This window comes from Ichthyophthirius multifiliis (genome assembly GCF_000220395.1).
Source record: "Ichthyophthirius multifiliis unplaced genomic scaffold scaff_1120509249740, whole genome shotgun sequence".
Classification (NCBI taxonomy): Eukaryota; Ciliophora; class Oligohymenophorea; order Hymenostomatida; genus Ichthyophthirius; species Ichthyophthirius multifiliis.
This window is the reverse complement of record NW_004087390.1, coordinates 1-13,666: the sequence shown is the minus strand read 5'-3', so window position 1 is coordinate 13,666 and position 13,666 is coordinate 1. Positions and strand designations below refer to the sequence as shown.

General features: G+C 12.2%; 1 protein-coding gene across 1 annotated transcript, besides 46 other annotated features; it reads left to right on the top strand. All coding sequences in view use genetic code 6, as the record gives it.

The window, feature by feature from the left end:
- Positions 1-857: 857 nt before the first annotated feature.
- Positions 858-916: a microsatellite.
- Positions 870-1,827: a microsatellite.
- Positions 965-1,020: a microsatellite.
- Positions 966-1,001: a microsatellite.
- Positions 1,193-1,257: a microsatellite.
- Positions 1,205-1,261: a microsatellite.
- Positions 1,429-1,467: a microsatellite.
- Positions 1,605-1,735: a microsatellite.
- Positions 1,660-1,703: a microsatellite.
- Positions 1,804-1,842: a microsatellite.
- Positions 1,816-1,858: a microsatellite.
- Positions 1,816-1,859: a microsatellite.
- A 273-nt stretch (positions 1,860-2,132) lies between these two features.
- Positions 2,133-2,171: a microsatellite.
- Positions 2,138-2,179: a microsatellite.
- Positions 2,180-2,206: 27 nt separating this feature from the next.
- Positions 2,207-2,242: a microsatellite.
- A 210-nt stretch (positions 2,243-2,452) lies between these two features.
- Positions 2,453-2,484: a microsatellite.
- Positions 2,485-2,514: 30 nt separating this feature from the next.
- Positions 2,515-2,561: a microsatellite.
- An 81-nt stretch (positions 2,562-2,642) lies between these two features.
- Positions 2,643-2,704: a microsatellite.
- A 152-nt stretch (positions 2,705-2,856) lies between these two features.
- Positions 2,857-2,912: a microsatellite.
- Positions 2,913-3,033: 121 nt separating this feature from the next.
- Positions 3,034-3,114: a microsatellite.
- A 795-nt stretch (positions 3,115-3,909) lies between these two features.
- Positions 3,910-3,960: a microsatellite.
- Positions 3,924-3,973: a microsatellite.
- A 577-nt stretch (positions 3,974-4,550) lies between these two features.
- Positions 4,551-4,632: a microsatellite.
- Positions 4,560-4,638: a microsatellite.
- Positions 4,639-4,671: 33 nt separating this feature from the next.
- Positions 4,672-4,736: a microsatellite.
- Positions 4,737-5,187: 451 nt separating this feature from the next.
- Positions 5,188-5,228: a microsatellite.
- A 280-nt stretch (positions 5,229-5,508) lies between these two features.
- Positions 5,509-5,550: a microsatellite.
- Positions 5,551-5,789: 239 nt separating this feature from the next.
- Positions 5,790-5,892: a microsatellite.
- Positions 5,886-5,932: a microsatellite.
- A 282-nt stretch (positions 5,933-6,214) lies between these two features.
- Positions 6,215-6,263: a microsatellite.
- Positions 6,264-7,205: 942 nt separating this feature from the next.
- Positions 7,206-7,252: a microsatellite.
- A 269-nt stretch (positions 7,253-7,521) lies between these two features.
- On the top strand, positions 7,522-10,003 carry IMG5_027980 (leishmanolysin family protein, putative; the record flags this gene model as incomplete). Its single annotated transcript, XM_004039250.1, has 2 exons — positions 7,522-8,073; positions 8,234-10,003. Coding segments are annotated over 2 exons (2,322 nt in total), but the record flags the coding sequence as incomplete, so codon positions are not given.
- Positions 8,075-8,143: a microsatellite.
- Positions 8,079-8,163: a microsatellite.
- Positions 8,079-8,168: a microsatellite.
- Positions 8,102-8,167: a microsatellite.
- Positions 8,102-8,168: a microsatellite.
- Positions 8,109-8,216: a microsatellite.
- Positions 8,165-8,216: a microsatellite.
- Positions 8,165-8,228: a microsatellite.
- Positions 8,165-8,229: a microsatellite.
- Positions 10,004-11,527: 1,524 nt separating the features above from the next.
- Positions 11,528-11,597: a microsatellite.
- Positions 11,598-12,443: 846 nt separating this feature from the next.
- Positions 12,444-12,548: a microsatellite.
- Positions 12,449-12,494: a microsatellite.
- Positions 12,464-12,551: a microsatellite.
- Positions 12,517-12,576: a microsatellite.
- Positions 12,524-12,683: a microsatellite.
- Between the last annotated feature and the right edge of the window lie 983 nt (positions 12,684-13,666).

Below are 13,666 nucleotides of genomic sequence, written 5' to 3'. Positions count from 1 at the left end.
AATTATCTTAAATAAAGAATTTTTTTTTTTTTTTTATTTAGTTCTTAATATATTAGTATATATTTTAATATCATTTTATTTAATTTTGAAAAAAATATATATATTTTTCTATAATTGAATTGAATAAAATAAAAAATATAATATAAAAATAATATATTTTCGTCTTCCTAAAAGTACATTTAAAATGTTTTTTCCAATCAAACAATGAAATAAGCAGTATTTATTAATATTTAGATTGTGATTAAATGTCTTTATTTAAATGCGACTTATGTTACCATTCATTCTATAATAAGTAAATATCCAAATATGTTTATATAATGTATTTTATTTTAGACATAGAAAAAAATTCTAATCTTTTATATAAATTATATCAAGAAACAATTGTAAAAAAAAAGAGAGAACTAATATTTACTAGATAGGTAGGTTGAAGAACTTGATTCGCATTTATAAAAATTAAAATATTATATAAAAGTACTAAAATTCTAAATAAATAGAATATATAAGAATTTATAAATAAATTTATGAAAAATTTGATTGGAATATTGTAAGATTCATATAAAAGACTTGATAATTTTAAAATAAATTATTAAAAAACTGTAGAATCATTTAAGAAATCTAAAGATGATATATTTTAATTTAATTAAGAGTTATAATATTATTCTATTCCTAATACATTTGCTTCTAAAATTGTCAAATAGTAATAATACTAAAGAGATATTTTAATAAAAGATATAAAAATATAATTAAAGTGTCAAAAGAAAAATAAATCAAAATTATATAGATGTTTTGGAAAATCTTCGATAAAATGTAGCCGAAATAAAAATTTTAATAGATAAACTTCCAGCATATAAAAGAGTTATATATATATATATATATATAAATATATATAAAAAAAAAAATATATATATATATATATTTTAAACATTATATTTTATTATAATATTTAAATATCAAATAATATTAATATTTTATTTTATATATTTAATTTTATTTTTATATTTTTTGTTATATATATATTTTGTATTATTGATATTATATATTTTTATAATAAAATTGTATATTTTATTTTCTATAGTATAATGTTAATAAAAATTATTCATTTTTTTATATATTATTACATATATAAATTTTTTAATTTAAATATAATATATATAATTAAATAATTATTTAACTAATTTTTTAATATTTTTTTTTATAATATATAATTATATATATATAATTATAATTTATATTATTATTTTATATTATATATTTAATATTAAATTATGAAAAAATAATAAAAATTCTTAAGATACTATTTTTATAGGTTTTTTTTTTTTAATAAAATTATGAAATTTATATATATAAATATATATATAAAAAAAAAATATATATATATATATATTTTAAACATTATATTTTATTATAATATTTAAATATCAAATAATATTAATATTTATTTTTATATATTTAATTTTTTTTTTATATTTTTTGTTATATATATATTTTGTATTATTGATATTATATATTTTTGTAATAAAATTGTATATTTTTATTTTCTATAGTATAATATTAATAAAAATTATTCATATTTTTATATATTATTACATATACAAATTTTTTTAATATAAATATAATATATATAATTAAATAATTATTTACTAATTTTTAATATTTTTTATTATCATATATAATTAAATATATATAATTATAATATAAATTATTATTTTATATTATATATTTAATATTAAATTATGAAAAAATAATAAAAATTCTTAAGATTCTATTTTTATAGGTTTTTTATTTTTAATAAATTTATGAAATTTATATATATAAATATATATATAATTATATATATATTATTAATAATATAAATTATTTAAATTTTAAAATAACAATATTTTTTTTTTATTTTTTTGTCATATTAAATTCATAACTATATAATATAATATATTACTCATTCTATTTTTTATAAAAAAATAATTATTTTGATATATTAAAAAAATATATGTATTAGTAATGCATATAGATTTTATATATTTTTTAATTTTTAATAATAATTAAAAAAAAAATTAATTTTTTAAAATTATATATAAAGATAAAAAATAATAAATTATAAAAATATATATTAATTAATTATTTTAAAAAATTACAAAATATAAACAAAAAAAATATAAATAAATAAAAAATAATATTAATATTAATAAAATATCATTTTTTATAATTTTTTTTAAAAGATATTATTTTTAAAAGATATTATTTTATTTATAAATATATAATTTTTAAATAATTAATAAATAAAAACAATATTTATATATATATAAATATATAAATTGATTTTTATTATAAAAATGTGTTAATATTAATTTAAAGAATGTTTTATTAATAAATAATATGATAAATTTAATTTTTTTTATATTATAAATTATTAATGTTAAAAAAAATTATATAAATATATATTAATAGCTTTAAGATTATATATTAATTATATATTAATTATATATTTTATAAATTATCTCTATAATTTACTATTTAATATTTTGATTAAATAATATATATATTAATAAATAAATATATATTTTTTTAAAAAATTATTAATATTACAAATTAATACTAATATGTGTAATTACAAAATATAAAAAAAATAAAATTAAACTTCATTTTAAATAAAAATAAATATATATAATTATAAATAATTTAATATATAAAAAATTATAAATAAAATTAAAAAATTAATGTTTAAATAACTAATTTAAATTATTATTTTAATTTTATGTATATTTACTTATTCTAGCATTCAATGTGGCCATTAACGTTAAAAAATATAAAATCACTATTAGAAACTGAAGGCACATTTCGAAAAAATTGAAAAATAAAAACAAGAATAACAAGAATAACAATAATAACAAGAATAACTAGAATATCAAGAATAATGAATATTATTATTATGATTATTTTGAAATTAAGAAAATGAAAGTTTATTTTTATATATTTATAATTAAATAAATAAAGTAGAATAAATTTATTTAGTTTAGTTTTTATAAATTACATAGATTTTTTATTTCTTATTATATTTTATTATTTATATGTTTTTTTATAATATTTATTAATTTTAAAATTTTATATTTTTTTTTTTTTTTAAATAAACAAATTTATTAATCGTATAATTTAGATTATTATTTTTATTTACTAATTCTAAGGTATGTTGAAAAATATTTACTAAAAAATAAATTATTATATTTAATTTAAGATAATAAAATAAAATTTCAATCATTTTAATTATTTATTTTAATAAAAAATCAAAATGAGAAATTATTTATTTTATATAATGAATATATAAAATTAATATTAATATAATATGATTTTTTAAAATTAAATTTTTTAAATAAATAGTCTAATATTTAAAGTAAATAAGAAATTAAGACTAATATATTTTTTTTAAATTAATTTTTGAATTACTATTTATTTATTGAATCATTTAAACTTTTATTTCTATTAACTTTTTAATTATAACATTAAATTTATTATATATAAATAATTTTTTAAATTTTCAATTTACAGATTTTTATTTCACATGCTTTTTTATGTATTTATATATTTAAATAAATTTATACTTAATTTATTTTTTTTTGAAAAAATTCCTTTTCTTTTAAAATTTAAAAATTTTTGATATTATACATAATTTTATATTAATATTAAATATTAAGTAAATACTTAGTTTATATATTATTCTTCAAAATTTATATTAATAATATTATTTTATTTTTATTAAAAAAAAATATTTATAATGTTTTTTCTTTTTTCCTTTTTAATATTTTTTTATATATTTATTGCTATTTATTTGATATTATACATAGATTTTTTACTTAATCTTATTAAAATTATATTTGAGTCTAAAATTATTATAAAAAACTTTAAAAATTGTAAAAATATTATATTATACCAATATTTTTATATTATATAAAATTATTTTTATTATTAATAATATTTTATAGTTTCTAAAATATTAATTTAATCTTATTAAGTTTTAAGTTTAAGATATTGTTTTTTATTTTATAAAATTTATAATATTTTTTCTTTATATTTTAATAATATTTTTTTTAGAGTATATCGAATTTCGAAAAAATAGATATAATATTAATGTTTGATAAACTATTTTTTTATTAAAAAATAAATATAAATGATATTTAGACTTTTTTTATTTTAAAAAAATAAACAGTTATTAATAAAAATTATATATAATTACGTAAATTTTAAATATATATTAATGTTTTTTTATGTATTTTTTAAATAAAAATATTTAAAAGTTTATAAAAAATAAATTTATATAATAATATTTTAAAAAAAAAAAAAATTTCAGAAATATATTTATAACAATTATTAATAATATAAAAAAATTTATCAGATTTAATAAATAAAATATATATTACAATTTTGAAAAAATATTATAGAATATATTTTCTATAAAAATAAGTTCAGAATAATATTGTTTTTTGCGAAATTCCAAAATAAAAAATAAATAAAAAAATATTAAAATAAAATAAAAATATCTAATTTTAAAAATAGCTAATAAAAAATAAAAATTAAAAAAATAAATGTAAATTAAAAAAAAAATGAAATATAATAAAAATATATATTAATTAAAGAAAAAATATGTAATAAAATATTTATTTATATATATAATTTTTTTTAATATAAATATATATATATATATATATATATATATATATATTATTATATATATATATATATATATAATTTTTTTTGTCTATATTGGATTTATATTTTTCTTTTTGTTTATTATCTATTATTTTATATTAAATTGCGAATAGATCTATAATAACTGTTGTATTGTTCTTATTTTAATTTCAATTTATGCTTGTAAGAAATATGCTTTTCTCTGAAGTAAATCTCAATATATATATATGATATATTTCTGGAATATGTACTATTTTTTAGAAAATGCTTTATTAAATTACATTTATTTTCCTGAATTTTTAATAAATCTATTTATTTTAATTCTCATTTGAATACGACTGATATTGATTTCGCCAAAATCGAATAATATTTAAATCTATATAATATTTTAAAACCTACTTAAAATTAATTATGTTTGTATCCTAATAGTATAATGGATAAAAAAAAATAAAAAAAAAGAATTCAAAGCATATCTAATTATTAATCGGAAAAAAAACTAAAGGTTAAGTCACATATTTTAATTGTTTTACATATTTTATTTTTTTAAATATATTTGCAATTTAAAATTATAAACTTGAATTTTTAAAAATTATGATGTTAATTAAAAACTTTGTTTCAAGTAAATATTTTTATTCATTAAAAAACTGTATTTATTTTCTTCTATATATAATAAATTATTTAATTTATTAACCAATTATAAATAATTAATAACTTTATACATTTAGAATTTTGAAATTTATTTTGAAATTTTTATTTTATACTTTGAAACAAAAAATATAATAATATTAAAATTAATTTAGTGATTTTTCATATTATATAATTAAACTATTTATTATTATTGATTTTATTTACGATTATTAATAATTTTATTTAAGAAAAAAAAAAATTATATTATGAAAACTTTTTAAGAATTATTATCTTTACAATTTAAATTTACAATAATTTTTATAAAGTTTATATAAAAAGATTATTTTTTAATATTGTTATATGAATGATATATTAAAATTCTTAAATGAAAATTTGTACAGAATATTAAAAACTTAATTATTTAAATTTAAAAAAAGTTATATATATTATGTATATAAAAATGGTATAAAATAAAATTAATATTGATATATATTTATATATATATATATATATATGTATATATATATATATATTATATATATATTTATATATATATATATATATATATATTTATTAATATATTTATATTTATTTTTTTATAATGTTTTTTTTTTATTTATTATTTTATTATTAATTAAAAATTTACATAATAAAATTATATTTTTTTTTATCGTAATATTGCTTTAATTATTATATTTATAAATTAATAAAATTCTATATATATTTTATACATAAACAAAAAATCTTTTTTTTCATCTTTTAAAATAAATATAAATAATATATATATTATTTTTATTGAAAATTAAAAACTATTGATATTTTATATATATATAAAAATTCTAAAATTAATATATACATAATACTAATCTAAATTTATAAGACATATATATTATATTAATATTTAAATTCATATATTCTTTTACATTTTATTTTTTATATTTTTATAATTTTTTTGTTTTTTTTAAAAAAAAAAATCTTTAAACAATTCATTTTAAAAGGATATTTTTTTTTATTTAATTAAAAAAATATAAATATATAAAATCTATAACTTTTATTAATTAAATATAATTTTTGAAAAATGGTAAGTTAATAAAATAAAAATAAAAAAAATAAATTAAAAATTAAGATTAGAAAAAAAAATTTCTATAACAATATTAAATAAAAGACTTTATAATATTATATACAGCTCACTCTATATTTTATTAAAAGATTTTTAATATTGAATATTAAAAAATATTTATTTGATTATAAAATTAAATATAATTTTTATTTTATTAATTTATATTAAAAAAAAAAATTTTAGAAATTTAAATAAAAATAAAATATGATTGAAATATAAAAATAAATAAATTATTAGTAATTTAAAAATATAAAAATATTTAATAAAAAGATAAAAGAAATCAATTCATATAAAAGACTTAAAATTCAATAGATAAATAATATAAAAATAAATTTAAAATTAGATTTTTTATTTTTTTATTTTTTATTTTTAAAAAGATATTTTTTTTAAGTAATAACTAAATTTATATTAAGCATATATAAAATTATTTGTATAATATATATTAATTAGTATATATTAATATTTATTAGAATAGTATTTAAAAAAAAAATATCTTAATTTAATATTTGTAATTTTATTAATAATTTATATAATATAAATAAATTTAGAATAAATCAAAATCATAATATAAATAAACATTTATTAAATTAATGTTTTATAATTATAAATACCATAATTATTTATCTATAAATATAAAAAAATAAAATATAAATCTACGTAATTTTTAAAAAAATGAAAATCTTCAATATTAATCCAACATATATTAATTAAAAAAATGAAAAAAAATTAACATAACAAAAATTTTAAATATAAATAAAAATGAATAAATATAAATATTCTATAACAAAAAATAAAAAATTAAACAAAATAAAAAAAATTTAAAAAATATGTTTAAAAAACTAATTTATATTAGTATTTTAATTTTAGGTATATTTACAAATTCTAACCGTCAATGCGGTCATGAGAGTTAAAAAGTATAAAATCACTATTAAAAAATGTAGGATCATTACGAATAAATGAAAAAAAAAAATAAGGACTAACGAATTCTTAATATAGGTAGCGAGGCAAAGCCTATTAGAATAACTATAGATTATTCTATGATAGATTAAGTAAATTTAGGAATAACTCAATAATAAAAAAACTAATTAGTAAGTATTATGGAAACATCCAAGAATTTTTTCTAGAGACTTTTAAAAGTATACCCAATAAAAGGAAATAATATTTTTACTACAAATTGGCCAAAAAAATGTTAAGAAATTACAATTCCTTAAAATGACTAAACAATAGGAATACCTAATTCCGATTTACACTTGTACGTTATTTATAATAAAGAGAATGATGGAACGAATGCTGATGCTATTTATTGCGCATTGGCTGATCAAGAAATCGAAAGACCTACTTTTGGAAGAGTAAATTTTAACTTAAGATATATGGATAAATTAGGAAAAGATCATAAATCTTTCGAAAATTATTTGGAAATAACTATTCATGAAATTTTACATGTAATAGGCTTCTCAGCAAACCTTATGTACTATTGGATAGATCCTGAAACTAATGAACCTTATAATACTGATTATATTAATAAATTATAAATAAAATTAAATTACAGAGGATTAAAAACGACACTATTAACATCAAAAAATGTAGTAAAAGTTACTAAAAAATATTATAATTGTCCAACTGCTCAAGGCATGTAACTTGAAAATTAAGTAATTAAATATAAATATAATTATTATTTAAATAAATATATATATAAATATATAAATAAATATATATATATAAAAATAAATAATTATATAAATATGTTTATATTTTTATATATTTATATATTTTTATATCTATATATTTATATGTTTTTTATTTTAATAGGGTGGAGTAGGATCAGTTGGTGCTCATTGGGAAAGAACTGTTATTTTTAATGAAATTATGACTGCTGGTGGTATAACTGTTAATATTGCTTTTTCTATTTTTACAATTGCTGCATTGAAAGATACAGGTTTTTACCCTGATGTAAATGAAAATATGGCTGATTAGATATATTGGGGAAAAGGAAAAGGTTGTGATTTTTTAGAAAACGCTTGTTAAAGTTAAACCTAATATCCTGAATTTGCTTAAAACATTAATGATTATTAATGTTCATTTGAATATGATGGATTCGGTATTGCTTTTATTGATTAATATTCAGACGGATGTCCTATAATTTATCCAAATTTCGATTAAATATGTTCAAATCCTTATATTATAAATGATAAAAATAAAAAAAATCAAGAATTAAAATAATTATCTAATTATTCAACCAATAGTAAATGCTTCTAATCTTCAGTTTCAAAATCTTCATCTATAATTTATAGCGAAAGTAACTTAAGATGCCATTAATTCAAATGTTCTTCCGATGCATCTTAAATAACTATTATTTTCCCCGAGATTTAACATGAACTTATATGTGGAATAGAAGATTAAGGACAAAAAAAAGATATTGATTAAAGTGGTAAAAAAGCTAAAGGTTAAGTCACATGTCCTTAAGATTATATTAGATTCTGTAATTTTACTCCTATTTGTCCGAATTTCTGTTCTCAATAAGGAGTCTGTGTAAGAGGTTAATGTATCTGTTAAGCCGGATATGGAGGAATTGATTGTTCTATAAAATGCTCCGGTGCAGTCCATAATCAAACTTGTATTAAAAATTCATAATGTCCTTCAGGTCTATTTTTGAACCCAGATAATACTTGCAAATCAGATTGCCCTTAAGGCCTGTTTGGAAGATAAGGAAAATGCCTACCCTGTGATAGTAGTTGTTCTAGATGTACAGGACCATCAGCTAATGAGTGTACTAAGTGTTTGTTTTTGACATTACTGTAAGAAAATTAGTGTGTGGAATAATGTAATTAAAAATATGGATATTCATTTAATTAGGCTTCTGGTAAATGCGAGTCTGAGATGTCCAGAATTTGTAAAGGAAATTGCGAAACTTGTGAGAAAAAAAATTCTCTTTTGTGTTATACTTGCAAAAAAGGCTTTTTCTTTTATTAAGCTGATAAGTCGTGTTTAAGTAAATGTCCATTAGGATTTATCGAGTAATAAAAGACTTAAGAATGCTAAGAACTCTCTGTTGGTTGTCTTTAATAAATTGATTATAATACATGTATTTCATGTGATACTGTTAAAGGATATAGATTAGATACGGATAAAAAATGTACTTTATGTAAGTAAAATTGCATATAATGTAATCCTAATGATGCAACAGAGTGTTTAGTTTGTGAAGGAATTAAATTAAAGAATTATGACGGTAGTTGTGTAGATATATGCCAATAAGGTACTTTTTATTCTGATAATAGTAAAAAATGCGAAAAATGTAGTGAAAATTGTATATATTGTGATGAAAGAGGATGCTCAAAATGCATAGATGGTTATTATGCTGAATATAGAACTAAATAGTGCTTTTAATGTTCTTCTAAGTATGCAAATTGTTTAACTTGTAATGATTTCTCATGTAAAAAATGTAACCATGGATACTAATTGGATTCAATTTAAACGAATTGTGAATAAGCCATTTAATAATCTACTTAAGTAGAATGCCCTTACGGATGTGAATAATGTTCTTAATAAGGAGAATGTTATAAATGTTAAGATGGATATTATGTAAGTAATTTAACTTAATAATGTACTAGTTGCATTCTTAAATTCAGTTATTGTGAAAAATGTACTGAAAGTAGTTGCATTAAATGTAATGATGGATATTAATTTGATCATTAAAAAATAGAATGCTTATATATCTCAGATGAAGTTTTAAATAGTGGAAATACAGGAAAATTATGTGCAACAGGATGTTAATAATGTACATAATCTGGAGATTGCATAAATTGTAATTAAGGCTTAATTTTAGATTATACAACTAAAAAATGTGTTACTTGTTTTTAAAGATATAGAAGTTGTATAATGTGTACAGAATTTAAATGCACTCAATGTCTTTCTGGACATAAATATAATGAGACACTAAAATAATGCGAAAAATTACCGTCTTCTAGATTATTACAATTGGTTTAAAGCGATAATTAATAGTATGATAGTTATTAAAAAGTCATTACTTTTGTTATTTGGTATGTTATATTTGGATTATTATTGTGATAATTTTGAAAATAAGAAAATGAAAATTTATTTTTATATATTTATAATTAAATAAATTAAATTTATTTAGTTTAGTATATATAAATTTCATTATTTTTATATCCCTTATTTAATTTTTTTATTAATTTGTTTTTTTATAACATTTATTGATTTTAAAATTTTAAATATTTATTTTTTTAAATAAACAGATATTATAATGGTATAACTTAGATTATTGAAAGTTAAAAATAATTTACTAAAAAATAAATTATTATTGTTTTTTAATTTATAATAATACTGTAAAATGCGAAAATTTATTAATTTAGTAAATATATATATGTTATTAAAATAATAATATTTATGAAAATTAATTTTAAATTAAAAGTATAATATTTAAAGTAAATTAATATATTTTATTTAAAATTTTAGATTATTGTATTTTTTCTTAATTAGATTGAATACTTATTTATTTTAAATATTTAAACTTTGATTCACATTAACTTCTTAATTATTAAAATTAATTCACTAATAATTAAATATTTTTTTAATTTAAAAATTTTCAGATTATTTGTTTTTTATTATATTTATATATTAAATAAATATAAATTAATTATAATTTTAAAAATAGTTTAAATATATATATATTTGTTTGATTTAAATATATATAAGTATTTATCTTTAAATGGTTTAATAATATTTTTTTAAAAATGAAATTAATTTAATTTTTATATAAATAATTTTTAAATTTATTTTTACATTTTATTTAATAGAAAAAGATATCAAAAAAATATTTTATTTTCTTTAAAAACTATAATTATTTTATTAATATATTTTAATTTTAATAGTTAATATTATTTTATTTTTCTTTAGATTAAATAAGTTTTTATATAAAAATAAGAGTAAACATCTATATTTGTGTATATTTTAATCTAAGAATCAATTATTTATATATATTATATAAAAAATAAAAAATGAATTATGTATTTAAAGATTTTATTTATATATATATATAAATATATAATATATTTTAAATTAATATATATTTGTATATAGCCATATTTTTATAAATAAGTATAAAATTTATTAGTTAATTTTATAAAATATATATAAAATATTAATTTTTTAATTTATTTTATGAAACCATTTTTATTTTCTTATATTAATTAAATTTAGTTTTATATTTTCTATAATATTTATAATTATTTTTAGAAATAAAAAAAAATTATATATTTAATAAGATTAATAAATTATGTTATTAATAAACATAATTTTTTAATCTATTTTATATTAATTAGATTTTATATTTTTTATTTTATTGCAAATATATATTTGACTCTTTTAAGAAATCAATTTTTATATGTTTAAATTCTTATTAATTTTTGATTTATTTTTATAAATCTAAATAAAATCATTTGTAATAATAAAATGTTATAAATACTAAAAAATTTAATTTTAATTATTTATTTTAAATTTAAAAAGTATAAATAAATATATTTTTATTAAATAAAATAATTAGCTTCTTTTTTTTTGAAATTATTAACTTAAAATAATTCTATATAATAAAAAAATAATCTTTAATTAAATATTTTTATCTATTTAATTTATTATTATTATTACTAAATAATATTATATAAACTATTAATAAATTTAATAAAGCTTTAAAACATATTATTATATTTCAATTTATTTATATTATGTCTATTATATTTAATAAATATTAATTATATTTATATCTAAATTTATATTTTTTTATATTTTAATATTCATAAATTTATTGTATATTATAATATATTTAATTAATAAATTTTATTTTATAAATTTATTAATATCAAATAGAAACTATTAAGATATTATTAATAAAATATAAAATCATTTTTTTTATTTATTTTTTATATTAAATATTAATATATATTATTTTTTTATATTTAGACATCAAATTATTTTGAAAAATATTTAAATAAATAAAAATAATATTATATGATATTTATTTTATTTTATTTAATATTTTTAATTATTTATTTAATATATAATATTTATTAAAAAAATATATATATATTTTATTTTTTAAATATATATTTATATAATTTTAAATTTAAATATTATTTTTTTCTATAATTAAATTAAGAATTTTTTTTATATTAAATATATTATATACATATATATTTAATATTTATAATTTATTTTTTATTTTTTAAATAAAAATTTTTATTTATATAATTTAATAATTCTTATTAAGATTATGAAAAATATATAATCATATAAAGATATTAAGATTTTAAATTAATATTGATTTATATTGATTATATTATTATTTTTAAAAATATTTAATTTATTTTTATAATCTTTTTATAAAAAATAATCTTTAAAAGTATATATATTTTATTTATATAAATTGATATAAAAAAATATTTTTTTAATTTAAATAAATAAATTATATATATTTTTTTTAATATTAAATATAATAATAATTTTTTATATATATATATTATTTATTACTATCATGAAAAATATATATTTAATTTATATTTATTTTATAAAACCATTATTAATTTTATATATATGAGTTATATTTCATATAAAGTTTTTTATTATTACAATCACTTTATAAATATCAAAAAATATTAATGAAATATTATAAATTAATATTTTTTTTTCTTTTAATAAAATTATTTATGGTAATAAAATAATTTTTAATTAAATATTTAATAGATTAATATAAAAAAAGAAATTATATTAATTATTCTTATAAATTTTAAAATAAATATTATATAAATATAAATATATATTATTTATAGTCATTATTTTTTAATTTTCTATAAAAAACAAATTTAATATTCTTTTACAGATTATATTTTATGTTTAATTTTACTACTAAAAAAGAATTAAATTTTAATGTTAAATTATTTTAAAAATACAAGATAATAATTTTAATATTTTTTTTTTATTGTTAAAAAGAAATCATTTATATATCAACATATTTTTATAATATTTTATTTATAATTATACAATGTTTTATATTATTTATTTAAAAATAATAATAAAATGTTAAATAATAAATATAAATTAATAATTATATTTTTTAATTAAAAAAATAATAAATAAAAAAAAAAAAATAGTATTTCTCAAAAAAAAGATATATTTTATTATATGTTTAATAAAATAAAAATATATTCGAATTAATTTTTATTATATATTATT